Source organism: Styela clava, chromosome 2, assembly GCF_964204865.1.
Source record: "Styela clava chromosome 2, kaStyClav1.hap1.2, whole genome shotgun sequence".
Lineage (NCBI taxonomy): Eukaryota > Metazoa > Chordata > Ascidiacea > Stolidobranchia > Styelidae > Styela > Styela clava.
Genome location: NC_135251.1, coordinates 9,480,084 through 9,494,128, shown reverse-complemented (window position 1 = coordinate 9,494,128; position 14,045 = coordinate 9,480,084). Strand labels below are relative to the sequence as shown.

General features: G+C 33.4%; 1 protein-coding gene across 1 annotated transcript; it reads left to right on the top strand.

Annotated features, from left to right (window-relative positions):
- Positions 1-6,916: 6,916 nt before the first annotated feature.
- LOC120336942 (uncharacterized) lies at positions 6,917-12,792 on the top strand. The gene is made up of 12 exons (XM_078110211.1): positions 6,917-7,130; positions 7,788-8,041; positions 8,421-8,529; positions 8,603-8,717; positions 8,794-8,970; positions 9,306-9,513; positions 9,830-9,932; positions 10,233-10,367; positions 10,439-10,615; positions 10,789-10,874; positions 10,976-11,191; positions 12,036-12,792. Exons 3-12 carry the CDS (start codon positions 8,513-8,515, stop codon positions 12,092-12,094), a joined length of 1,293 nt encoding a protein of 430 aa, XP_077966337.1. The 5' UTR covers positions 6,917-7,130; positions 7,788-8,041; positions 8,421-8,512; the 3' UTR covers positions 12,095-12,792.
- Positions 12,793-14,045: the final 1,253 nt, after the last annotated feature.

Sequence of the window (14,045 nt, the reverse complement as noted above, 5' to 3'; positions counted from 1 at the left end):
AAGATCGGTAGACAAACAGCAGGCATTCTAAAATTTAGTGGCGATTTGTATATACTTTATGTGCCGGGCAACCAAATTTTAGGCTTACATAGCACATACTTTTCTGTCACGCTTCGTACGCCTTTCCCTTCAAACAAGACTCAGCTTGTGGAAAATGATTTCTTGACAAGTTAGTTAATTGGGCAACGACTGCTTAACAATGATGATTATTTACTAATAAACTAATAAAAATATTACTAATAAAATACTTGTTGTAATACAAAACATAAACATAGTTAACGTAATACAAGATTTACTGAGGACGTCAGATCAATTCTTGAATCAATGTGTTTGGTCTTAAATACAGCATCGTGTACGGTTCTCTCTGAGGTTTTGACTCTGTATGTTTTTTAAGAAAAGATAGATAAAAACAGTTATTTTTACTATTTATTATTTCAGAATACTGCACAAACAATCCTAACCCCTGCCAAAACGGAGGAAGCTGTAAAAATACTCCAGGACAGGATCCATATTATAGATGTGATTGCATACCTGGTTACTTCGACGACACCTGCTCGAGCAACGGTGATTGTCAGGCTTGTCCATGGGACATACTTTTCTGTCCCATCCCATCCCGTGGTATTCCCATTGTAACAAAATTCCTTAAAAAGAATTCATTCAAGGTTTAGCGTCCACTAATTAGTACTACATGTACAATGAGACGACACACAAAACGACGAAATTTAAAGTCTTCGTTAACTTTAAATTTACTTAACTATTATAAATGTGTCTATCAGCCCCTTGACAAAGTATATTGTGAATTCTGAATATATTTTGCTCTTCATAAATAACAGGAGAGCTATGCTCAAATATATGAACACGAAGTCCATACCTATAAGCTTTTCCCTCATTTTCCCCAAAATTATACGCCATTTCGTATAAATACAAATGTGTGTTGTCTTATCCCATGGAAGGTTTCCCATGAAAATCCCATTCCCATGAACAAGCATGTTGATTGTTACCGAACTCGTTATATTCATTTTGTCATTTGATATTCCCATTTGAATACAATTCAATAAAAAAATGTGCAATTTGGGGGTTAGCGTCCACTAACTAGGACTACATGTACGAGGAGACATGCAAAACGACAAAATTTACTGTCTTTGTCAATTTTAAATCCACTTAACTATTTATTATACATGTGTCTATTAGTCGCTTCACAAAGTAAGTTGTTAGTGCTCAATATCATAACTAACAAGAGAGGCATGTTCAAATATATGAACAGGAATTCCATAATTATATGCCTTTTCATTATTTACCCCAAAATTATACGCCATTTTTTGTCCCCCGAGTCCCATGGTAAATACAAATATGTGCTGTCCTATCCCATAAGACATTTCTCATGGAAATCCCATTCCCGTGAACAAGCCTGGTAATTGTCACCACGCTTAGAAAATATTACGATTAAAAGGCGTATTATAATATGAAACGTCTGCATGTTCACTCAGGACGTTGTACCAATACGCGAACGAATGCTCCTTTTTAACAACTCTGTTGAGTTCAATCGAATTTTTTACTCTGTATAGTTTTTGAGAAAATATTGAAGCAGTTAATTTCACTATTTGTCATATGTATTATACCTGTGATTGCATGCCGTGGTAATATACATGTGACTGCATGCCGGGATACTTCGACCTCACCTGCTCCAGCGATAGTGATTGTTGATAAACTAATTATATTAATATTATATTGTAATACAAAATGTCACCAGGTTCACTGAGGACGGTTTAGACCAGGGGTTCCCAAACTTTATTGGCCGCGGGCCAAAATTAGAATCGGAAGGATGTTCGCGGGCCGGAAGAAACGTGTTTGTTTGACACATAATGGCGCTTTATGTAGTATTGCCACAGAGCTAAAATAGTTCGTTGGCAAAGTGGATAAATCGCTGAAGTTTAATTCCTTCCAATAGAGGAATACGAGCCTTCGAACCTTTCTTACATGGCTGAAAACCAAATTACTGCCTATGTGATCCTAACACCGGTACGTATAATTGAGATACTTATATAATCGGAATGCTCTGATGAACACGAGCTTAAACTGTGATAATGACATAACAATCGGAGGTTTCTAGATTGCAAAAAGGTAGAAACAAAATCTGTTTTACAATTCCGCTTAAGCTCGGCGGGCCATTTTAAATCGTTATGCGGGCCGGATTTGGCCCGTGGGCCGCGATTTGGGAACCCCTGGTTTAGACTAATAAAAATGTTTACTTTACACTGTTTAGTTCAAACAGATTTTATACTCTGTATGGTTTTTGAGAAAATTCATAAGCAGTTAATTTCACTATTTTTTTATTATTTCAGATTACTGCTCAAACAATCCTAACCCCTGCCAAAATGGAGGAAACTGCGAGAATACACCAGGACTTGATCCATATCTTAGATGTATTTGTATGCCGGGTTTCTACGACGACATCTGCTCTAGTGACAGTACGTATCAGAATTTCTCATATGTGTTAAATGTCACGACTATTATGATTTGCATTGTATATAAAATACATTTTTGATGCGAAAAAAAAAATTCCACTGAGTCAATATGATTTAGTTGTTGTAGGACTGCCTTACAGTTTATCAGTTTGTTTTTAGGAGTAAGTTATCAATAAAATGATATAGTCTTCAATCAAAACCTCATAAAGTCATCATTTGTGTTTATACAAGCAAAATCCATCAGATATATAGCATGGTTGTTACACTTATTCTCTTTAATAGAGCTCTTCACATGATTTATAGACCAGTGTTAATGCCAAATTTATACCTCAACATAGACATATACAATTTAAATTTTCTATTTATGACGAATCGATTAAACTTTTTTATTCTGACTTATTGATTAAATGCTTCGACTTTTTACTTTTTTTTTTAAATCGATAGTTATATTACTTGTTATATTTATTTTATCATGTGGTATTATTACGTTTCTACGATCGAAACTTTTAGCTTACAACTTCCGGAACGACCTAATTTCGTAGGTAGAGTTTCTACTGTACATTTTATGTTCTGAGCAGACAACACTTAGTTTATACGACTTTCCATTCAAACAAGGCTCTGTTTGCGAACATACGAGAGCCCATCAAAATGCACAATAGATGTTAAAATAATGTAGTAGTGGACATATTCTGAATATCCATCATTTTTATCGATTGTAAGTCAAAATTAATCATTTAAAAATTAGCGCTGTAGCCAACATTTACTGAAAATCCGCAAAAGTAAGCAACAGGTTTTTCAAATTTGATCCTGAAAATGAACATAACCACGCAACTCTGTTTCCAACCCCGATACAAACATATTTGATTATTTTGATTGAAAAAGTTTTGACTTATTTTATAATCAGTTAAAGTCTGCAATTCCTGTTTAGTAGAACTCAAAATTTACAAGTTAAATAAAACGGCCGGGCTCCAACTCCGATATTGCATCGTGTACATCAGGGGTCGGCAACCTACGGAGCAATATAATCTGGCCCGCGACGCTTCACTGAATTATAGTAACAAATTATAGCTGTTTTGTCCATTATATTCTTTACGCAAAAGAATTTACGTGTAGACTAAATTATATTATAACGTAGCAAGTATATAATTCACAATTACTTGTTTATTGAGCCTATAATTTAATTATAATTCAGACAAATGACAACAAAACGCGGAAAAGTTGATGCTAAGTGCAAATGGTTTAATGGCGCAAAAAATATTCAAATGTTCAGTCTTTGCGCGCTGCTTGAAATTTAACTTCTGATCTGTGTGATAAAATGTGATTCATCGGTCATCAATTCGATTTTTAACATTCTAAAAATATGTGCGGCCCGCCAATGACTTGCAACCTTTATTTTGGCCCGCGTGCGACAAAAGGTTGCCGACCCCTGGTGTACATGATGGTTTTTTCTATAGCGCGATATGAATTGCCAATTGTATAAAATTCCCTGTCATCTTAACGTTTCAATATTCTGGACGAAAAACCTATTTTGGTCTGTTAACAACATTTTTGATAAATACCAAAGAGTAGACCAGTGGTTCCCTACCGATGGTCAGCGGACCGGTGCCGGTCCGCAAGAAACTCCGTTGTTTTGTTATTTTTCTGCCGTCTCAATCACTTTACCGAAGCCGGAAAGACGAAGTTGCGTTGGTTTATTACGCAATTTCTCGTCTGCCGTCATATTGCTGTTCGATAAGTGCGGTAATAATGGTCCAGCGATGTTTTGGCGCTGAGTATTTATACTTTTCGCTGTTTCGGTTCGATTCATCGCCAGCTTTAATTGAAACAAAGCAAAGAAATTAAACTGGACGTCGATGAAGAGCTACGTGTTGCAGAAACTTCTTTGGAGCTTCATTTGCAATCCGATATTTTAAAAGAACCACCAGCAAAATCCTCAGTATTGTTTATTGTGTTTGTACATGGTTTGGCATGTACATGTTTTTTTTATTATGTGAGATGTTTTCTGTGTGGCGTTTATACGCATCATTGGTGCGGGTGCCCATCACTGCATTTTTTTACACAAATACATAGTATTATTTTATGTACACATTTCAATTTTTGAGCGGCGCATCATTTAATAGTTTTTCTTCACCTAAAATGTTTTTAAGTGAGCATTTTTTGGTAACTCCGTAGTATGTGAACCAAGATAGCGGTCACTGGAATGTAATATTTGTACCAGGTTAGGGTTAGGCCATAACTTTAATCCAATTTTCCTCATTTTAGTTTTATTAGTAGTTCGGGGACTAGCCAAGTGACTCCCGTTCTATTTGTACCTGTACCTGGTATTATGGCCCAAGCCTAACCTGGAAAACATACGACGTTAAATGTGTTCGACATCTTGGTTAACATACGGGGCTATCTTTTTTTTTTTATCCAAAATCTTAGTGAGTGCCCGACATTGCATTATAATACGCAAATATATGTTATTATTTTCTGTACCACTCATTTGAAATATTTGCCGGTCCGCGAGTACATTTTATTTAATTTTACCGGTCCAGCAGGGTAGAAAGGTTGGTAACCACTGGAGTAGACCATGGTTTGACAACCTTTGTCGTTCAAAGAGCCATATGACATTCTTTCTATAAAACTCAAACTTCCTTGGAGCAGCAACATGTAATCTAATGTCAGTGACTATTAAAACTCACGAAACTTACTGAGTAGAACCTAAATGAAATACAAAAGATACAATAATCTAGTCTATGAGCACATGATAAAACTGTAAAATGAAAATATGAAGTTTGTTTTTACATACTTGAATCTCCTTAATGCGACCCATTTTTATCGCTCGCGACTAATACTCTGGGAATCGATGTTATGTGTAATTAGTGAAGAGTATTTATTCTTATTCAACCACTATCATTAAGTCCCCAAAAACTTCTATCAAAAACTGCTGTAACCAATGATTCATGAGCAAGATCTCCGATAACAAAGGGCCGAATGCGGCTCCGGAGCTGCATGTTGGCGATAGATGCTAAAGGCCAGGGGTGGCCCGCACTTCGATCGCCATGTTAGGGTAATCGATCGCTAGGAATTGATAAAATTATGGATGTTATTTCATGTCGAGTTACTTCGACAATAACTGCTCTAGTAATGGTGATTGTTAACAATCTGAATAAAATATTACTAATAAAATGCGTGTTATAGGACAAAACGTGAACATACGTAACATGATACAAGGTTTACTGAGAAGGTCATTGCAATTTTTAAATCAATATGTTCAATTTTGAAAACTCTATATTTTTTAAGAAGATTTTATACTCTGTATGATTTTTGAAAAAAAATATTTTTACAATTTTATTTTATTTTAGAATACTGCCTAAACAATCCTAACCCCTGCAGAAACGGCGGAAGCTGTGAAAATACTCCAGGACAGGATTCATATTTTAGATGTGATTGCATCCTAGGTTTTTACGGCGACATCTGCTCTAGCAACCGTACGTATCAGAATTCCTCTTAGGGTGTTAAATGTCAAGACTATTGACTATTATGATTTGCATTATATATCAAGTGCGTTTCTGGTGCAAAAATTAACACGGAATCGATAAGATTTTTTTGGTGTAGAACTAATTTACAGTTTATTAATTCGTTTCTATGCGTTAGTTGTTAATAATATGAGATATAGTTTTTATTTGAAATCTTATAAAGTGTTCATTTGTCCATCAGATCCATCAGATTAGATGTAACATGATTGTTATATGAAGTCTCTTTTAATACAGCTCTTCACAAAAACTAATAGACCAACGATAATGGTGAAATTCATAATAATGATTGGGCATTCTCTGAGCATTCAGAGAGTGAGTGCTGGTCACATATAATACCTAAAAAATAGAAGAGATTTTATATGAAGGGTTAATACTCAACGAATTACAGGAAAAGACCATTTATAAACCAAATTTTTCAATTAGTCTCTAACGAAATTTATAGCATTCACCTATAGTTCTATATATTCAATATAAATTTCTATAAATAATATGAAAATCAATCATAATAAATAAACAGAAAATGAAAAAACAGGCATGAATTATAAAAACTGAAATGATGGATATTATATAACTCGTTTGAAATTTGTAAGGAAGACGTTTCAAATTAGATTATAAAATCCTAACTGCTATCAGTTGTTGATATGAAACTTGATCTTGTTAACACACTCCACTACAGTAATAGATATTATCATTTGACTCGTTAAACAATTTATAATAAGACACCACAATTTTCATTATTGAATATTCTATTATAAAATCACACATTCATCACACTTTACTAACATGGCAAATTAGTAATATTATTTATGCAAACCAACACTTATGCTCAATTCCTGATGGCCAAAAACTTTTTATTTATCAGATTTGATAGAGATTCGAGGAACTGAATCTCTTATTGCCATTGCTGAAGGGAACGCCATTCTACCGATCAATGTTACAACATATGACGGTGCTTTGACGATTGAGCTCCACAGAGATATTAGTTCTGAAAGTCCCATAGATATACAGGAGAATGTCAACAATGGAACCACTCAGTTCATACTCCAGAACATAGACAAATCGAGCGAAGGAAAATATATATTTGTTGCTTTCTCTGCATCGAATGACTATCAAAGAAATGCAACAACGGATTTGATAGTTCACGGTAAGACTTGTAACTATGCGGAACAGTTCAGCGCTATGCAATTTACATCATTTTGATGATTCGTCGATAAACACATAAAACAGATAGGTAATAAAACAGGTTAACCAAATAAGGATAAGTTTGTTTGTACATTGTATAGTGTAGTAGCGTGTTCTGCGAAACGTCATTGAAGAACATTAGGTAATTATAAATCGAAACTTTCATTTTTAAAATATTATACAAGTGACTAATCATTGTTATTAATTAAAGCCTTTCCATTTGTCACTATGTGTGTTCAGAAATAATAACTTTATTTTTTATAAATCTACTTCTTCCATTAACACTGAATTATTACCATGCACAATGCCGAGTTATCATACATTATATTCTGTTTAGTTTTGACAGACAAAATATTCATATCGATCAATCTACAAATTCGCCAATTTCTTCTTTGCAATCTAAAAGATGTACAATTATACTTTCTTTCATATGTCCACATATTTTAGATTACGGGGAGTCCAGAATATTTGTATAATTCATAATTTAAATTACTCAAAAATGATGGAAACTATTAAAAGGATACTAATATTATAATTTTTTACGAAGTTTCATATTTCTCACGGAATTTAGCTAACTATGCGATTGTTACACATTTATAAACAAAATATTTTATTTCAGTCAATGTCAGCATAACAAACATAAATCCATACACGATATTCTCTCCGGTTACAACTGGATCAAGACAGGTTGTATGCAATGCCTCTGGTTACCCGTCTCCAACATCAACAACATGGATGAAAGATGGGGTGAACGTTTCTCTACAGGAAGATTCGAGTGTTTACCAATACCATGAAGATACTCACGCGATCTTATATATTGAAGAAGCACAATTACCGGATGATTGAATTTATACTTGTCGTGCCACAAACTATGTGGGTGAAAATATTTTAGAAGTATTTGCAGAAGATAATGCCAAACTTTCAGGTTTATTTTTGTTGATAAATGCTCGAAATTTTTTGAGGAGCGATAAAGTTTCTCTCTATTATAATCAGGGATTCCATCGATCTGGAACCCAAAATAAGGACAACTGGAAAAATGTCTGCATTGTGAGCAGAAATAGCTAGCTTTCCTATGGCCTCCAGGTTAATGTCACAATTACACAGTGTGCAAAGCACTCACCCTTCAAGCCTCGTTTAACTTTAAATTCTTAAGAAAAAATAAGGAGGCAAGCTAAATATAAGTCAAAATAAGGACAAATCTGAGAAATAAGGACGGTATGGAATCCCTGATCATAATTGTTTTTTTTTTCAGTTTACGGATGTCCCCATATTATTGAAGTGAATGAGACGCCATGCAGCAGTAACGGAATACTAACCATAAGATGGACGCTTAATAATCAAACTATGGGGATAAAACACATGTTTGTATTTAATCTTTATTAATATTCAACTGTCTGTACTACATTACTCGCTTGTTAGTTATACCTTTTTTAGTTTTACAGTGACAAGTCAAAACTCCACGACATCTGACAACAAGAATGAAACTGCAGTAGACGGTAAAGACGTAGAATTCAATAATTTACATTCCTTCACGGAATACTCAATAAAGGTAAGAGTGGAAAAAATGATTTCAAATTGATTGATTCAATTTTTGTAAACGAAAATATTTATATTGGCTCTCTTAGGCTGTGGTTTGTCCAGATGAATGCATAACTAAATTAAACGCCACATCAAAAGCTACGACGGGGCATGGAATACCTGGATTAGTAAACAACCCCAATATTCAAATGCACTCGATAGATATCTGCCATGTATCATGGGATATTCCAAACACACCAGACGATCAGATTTTACAATACGAGGTAAATATTTGATAAACGATAAATTTATTAAATTAATTTATATCAGGATTGCATTAACTTGATATATATATATTCAAGAAATTTGAGTTACTTTTAATTCTCTTAATTGATTAGGCTGATAAGTATTATCGAATACAGAAATTTCAAAAATAATCAAAAAACGTATGATATTATTTACCCACGTCACGCACCTTTAAATTAGTTTAGATAAGTTTTATTATATTCATATATTAGAGATTACGTAGTTTTGAAGATTCAAATAGTTCAGAGAAAAAATAAAACAATAAAAAATGTACAATTAATTATGCTTTCTTACATATGTCCACATATTTCAGATTACATGGAATCAAGAATATGTATATAAACCACCAAACACTGAGACATTACCTTCGCAAATAGCGGTCAAAGTACCTGCATCGGATTTTACATATAATATTGAAACAGAATCAAATCGACAATATTCAGTAAACATAACGGCATATACTTGTGCTGGTGCAGGTCTACCAATAGCCGCAGAAGGGGAATGCATAACAGAAAGCGAAGGTGAGCGAAGGCAATAATCAGAATTCTTGATAAATGCAATGAATGAATATTCTCATACAACCTTATATTTCTGAGTTTGGAATACGCGTATAAACAATTCTGCATATATTTGTTCCAGACTTAAATATTGCCGTCTAAAATTGGTGTTTATTTTTAAATATTTGTGAATTACAAAAAACAAAAAAAATTGTTCGTCGTTTCTATTTCTTCTAATTCAACAAAATAATATGAGGAATATTTTGCAATGTTCATAGTTGCATTTATATTACCCCAATTCAAATTGTCTGACATTTAGAATCGCATCACATTTTAACAGGTCCTAATGAGATTGTTGAACCACTACTAAGAGAGAATGACGGCGATTTATCAACAAGAGATATCGATATTACCATACCAAACGAGGAAAACGGACCAATAAGGTGAATAGAAGTGGTTGAAAATAAGAGATGCGTTGCCTGTTTGCGTGCCAAGTGACAATCACTCTCTCATTGCTTCCGAATGCAAACGTTACACGTGTTGACCATTCTTGCAAATTCTTGCAATATATCAGTACTATGTGCCATAGAGAACTGGAAAACGTTATCAAAAGTACTGAATTTAATTCTTGCTGTACGTAGGAATTGAAAATTGAGAGTGCGATTCTATATTTCTCAAGCATTCTGTGATGGTTTGACAATAACATAAAAGCGTCGTATTATTTATATGCATGCTTTTTTCAGTTGCGTATTCGTAATCGTGAACCAAGGGATATTAGCAAACAGCAACAAACCGTTTGAAATAGAAGATCTGGATAAGGCAACATACCAAGAAAGTGTATCACAAGGAGTCGAATACCTTGCCATTGCAATTCCTAGGTAAATATGTTTTCAATTCCTCAAATTAACAAAAATGAAACAATAAATTTTAAGTTTCTTTTTTTATTCAGAGCTACGATAGGAAACAAAAACATTTACAAGACAACGCTTGGTGATGAAGAAATAAATCCAGAATGCGATCTTACAACAATATGGTTGAGCAAAAATCGAAACAAAAGAAGTGAACGAGCCACTGAATCATATAAAGGACACAATTGGCCCTTGAAAGCCGATGGGACGTCATATAGGTAGGTTTTTATGTTAGACAGGTTTTTATAGGTATTTTTTATGTTAGACATTTTTAGTTTCTGAAAATTATAAAAATAACATTTCTAATTGTTATTAAATTAACTATAGTTTATAAATTACCTTCTAACTAGTGCCGTATTAACTATGTTAGCCACATATTACCATTTTACAGCTTCTACACGGTGACATCAACACCAACAAGCGAAGACGTAATATTTTGCAAAAGTGAAATTACTTCATTTGTCAATGGTTCCGCGCGTATGTATATGAATATTGTGATATGAGTTTTCTTTTTAATTGTATATTTAAAATAAGAAAGTTACACATAATCCTAACTGTTTCATTCACTTTAATTTCAGCTATAGCTTGGATGATAGGAGCTGTTGTCGGAATAATTGCATTTGTGGCTATAACAGTTGGTTCTTTGATATACTGCAAGCGTCGCCGACAACGATCAAATAAAAGTTCGTCTACAATGATGGTAAATCCATACGACACGATAGACCTTTATGAGACGCCTGTATATGACAAAGCTGTAAATCTTGACTTGCCTGGAAGTCAACAAAATAATGAAGGTATGCCGGATGCCATATAGGCAATATATGTGTCATCAGTCGGGCAATCGGTGCATTTTTACAAAATATATATCAAAGAAGAGATACTCACTTGGAAGTAAAAAAAACTTCTTACCAATCGAAAACACCGTCAATCACTGGAATTTGACTATTTCTAGATTACAGTTTCTAATATTTAAATTACAATCATAACACCACTTATTATGCTAATGAATAACGCGTAATATAAAGAAGCGAATCCAATAATCAAGAATCAATAAAATATACAAATATATAATAAAGCAGTTCAAAATAGAGAGCACTAAAATATCTATCCCATTCCGCAACTAGCTAACAGACTGAGAAGAGTACACCCCGTTCATCACTGAACAATGAAACCAATCTATATGTAAAACAATTCAAACCAGCTCAAATCCTTTAGCATGAATTTAATTAAATTTAAATTTAATCAAAATAAGTGACAATTTTAAAAGACGAACACTACAAAGCTTTACTGTTAAACAAAGGTTTAGGTAAGCTAAAATCCGCCCCATACATCGACAGTAATACCGATATCAGAAAAAACAACATACGCTATATCGCATTTAACAACCTACATCACATTGCATCGAGAAAAAGACTTACAACGACCTAAATAAAAGCAATAAAGCACGAGGCCTATCCTAGCCCCAGCCAAATTATAAAATACAAGGTTTACAGCGCTCTAGCTCCCTCTGTGTACAGTAAAATACAAGTTTTAGAATGACATCAAAAAGTTGTTTATGTTTATTGTGAAAATAAATTTAGCAATAGTAATCAAGTCACTGATATTAATATCCTAACAATATTTCTTGTTTTTTTTTAGATTCGGAACATATCTATTATACAATACCTAGGTATGAAAATGTGGCATCGAGGAAATAAGAAGGGGACATCATTGTAGGCCTATATCTGCGTTGTTCGTTGTCGAATTTTTTTGGACACGTAATGGACATAGCGATCGTTTCAATATTATGTTGTTGTTCTTGTTATTATTATTATTCTCTCTCGTCACGATGAAATCGCTTTTCTCTTCGAATACTGGACCAATTGCTTTGAAAATTTCAGTGGTTAAAGATTGATTTTTTTGCCAGAAGGCTATTACTTTTATTTATTTTATAAAAATTCTGTGAACTAGATTCGTTTTTTGATGTCGAAGATGGGATCAGAATAAAAAATAGCGACACCTTGTGGCGATTCCGCGAGGACAGCTGAGAAGCGAATGTAATTCTTTCTTCGCTAAGATTTGTTTGTGGGGAACGGTGAACTGCGCGGTACAGGTAACTGATGTTTATAGTATAGTGTGACTCGGATTGCTTGTGTTACTACATTTATGAGTTAGACGTGTCCACATATTTGAGCATTGCTCTCTTGTTTATTAAAAAAATTGATTGTAGTTATTGAATTTTACAAGTTGATGAAAATCTAATTTTCTATATGTACTGATTATAGTAATTTGATTAAAAAATAGATTGTAGTTATTAAATTTTATAAGTTTATGAAAAGCTTATTTTTCTATTTGTACTTATTATAGTAATTTTTGATATAATACTGATTTTTTAATCCTAATTTCGGCTCTAATAAAAAACAGTCAGTTAAGAAATTCATTTCAAACCCTGTTTTTTTTATTTTTACATCCGTTCCAATTTTACCTCAAGCGCAAGAGTGAGACAGTTATTTTTCCGTTTCTCGTCTGAGTAAAGTACTCAGAAGATCTATAGCAGTAGTACTAGTAGTGGTAGCTCTTCCATGGACGAAGTCCATATAATTAGGATTTACAGACAGAATTTCTGTTCATAGAGCAGTAATTGATCTACTAATCAAGAGTATTAACAAGCAATTCTACATGTCGTTTTGTATTGGTAATTGATGGATTTGCGTTAAAAATAGATAAAATATATTTCTGAAAATAATCTTGAATATTAGGGAAGTTTTTTCTTACGTTATCAAGCGTATCGCAGAAGTCGATCGAAAATAGTTAAATAAATACAGTCGGCTCCGAGTCCGCGAATTACAAATCCGTGTAATATTCGAATAGGATGCCGATTTGATATATAAAATAAAAATATCTATTCAGTGAATTTGGGTATTCCCCGGAGTAAATCCGTTTAACTCAGTATTATAATTGCGGCATTCCACAAAATACCTATATATTTCAAATATGATTATTGTCACTAAAACACTAGTAAATATATTATTGCAGAAATAAACTTTCTTTTACGCGACATGACTAATCTGTATGTGGGTTTATCAATGATACGTGTTTGCGAGAACCAATCAAAGCGTGGAAGAGATATGATAAAACCTACCAACATCGATGAATTAAGTTCCAACAAATAAAATAACGAAGATGGTGTAATCATTGTTATATTTATTTCTTCTTTAATTATTGTTAAATAAATACAGCCGGCTGTGTGTCTGCGCGCTGTGTGTCTTGATTGATATCATAAGTGAATAATAATTGTTGTACCACTGTTAATTTCATTTATATCATTCAACCCCTCAACAAAACTATGACAGGTTTTGTACTGGTATTATATTCCACAGATGACACCAAACCTATGGTAACAGGGCGGTGATATATTCATGATTCCCTGATATTATTCTCTGGATCTTTATCGACATTAACACAAACGCTTGACAACAAAATCTGCTTTGTTATATATATAAATTAATGAACAGTTTCAGTGATGTGTTTCTTGAAATCTTATTGCAACTGACATAAAGAATGAAAATATTTGCTTCAAGTAATGATCTTCATAAGGGTAGTCCTTATATAGAGTTATAGACGAAGTACGTTAGGTACACTAAATGTTACTTCTTATATGTGAGAGCG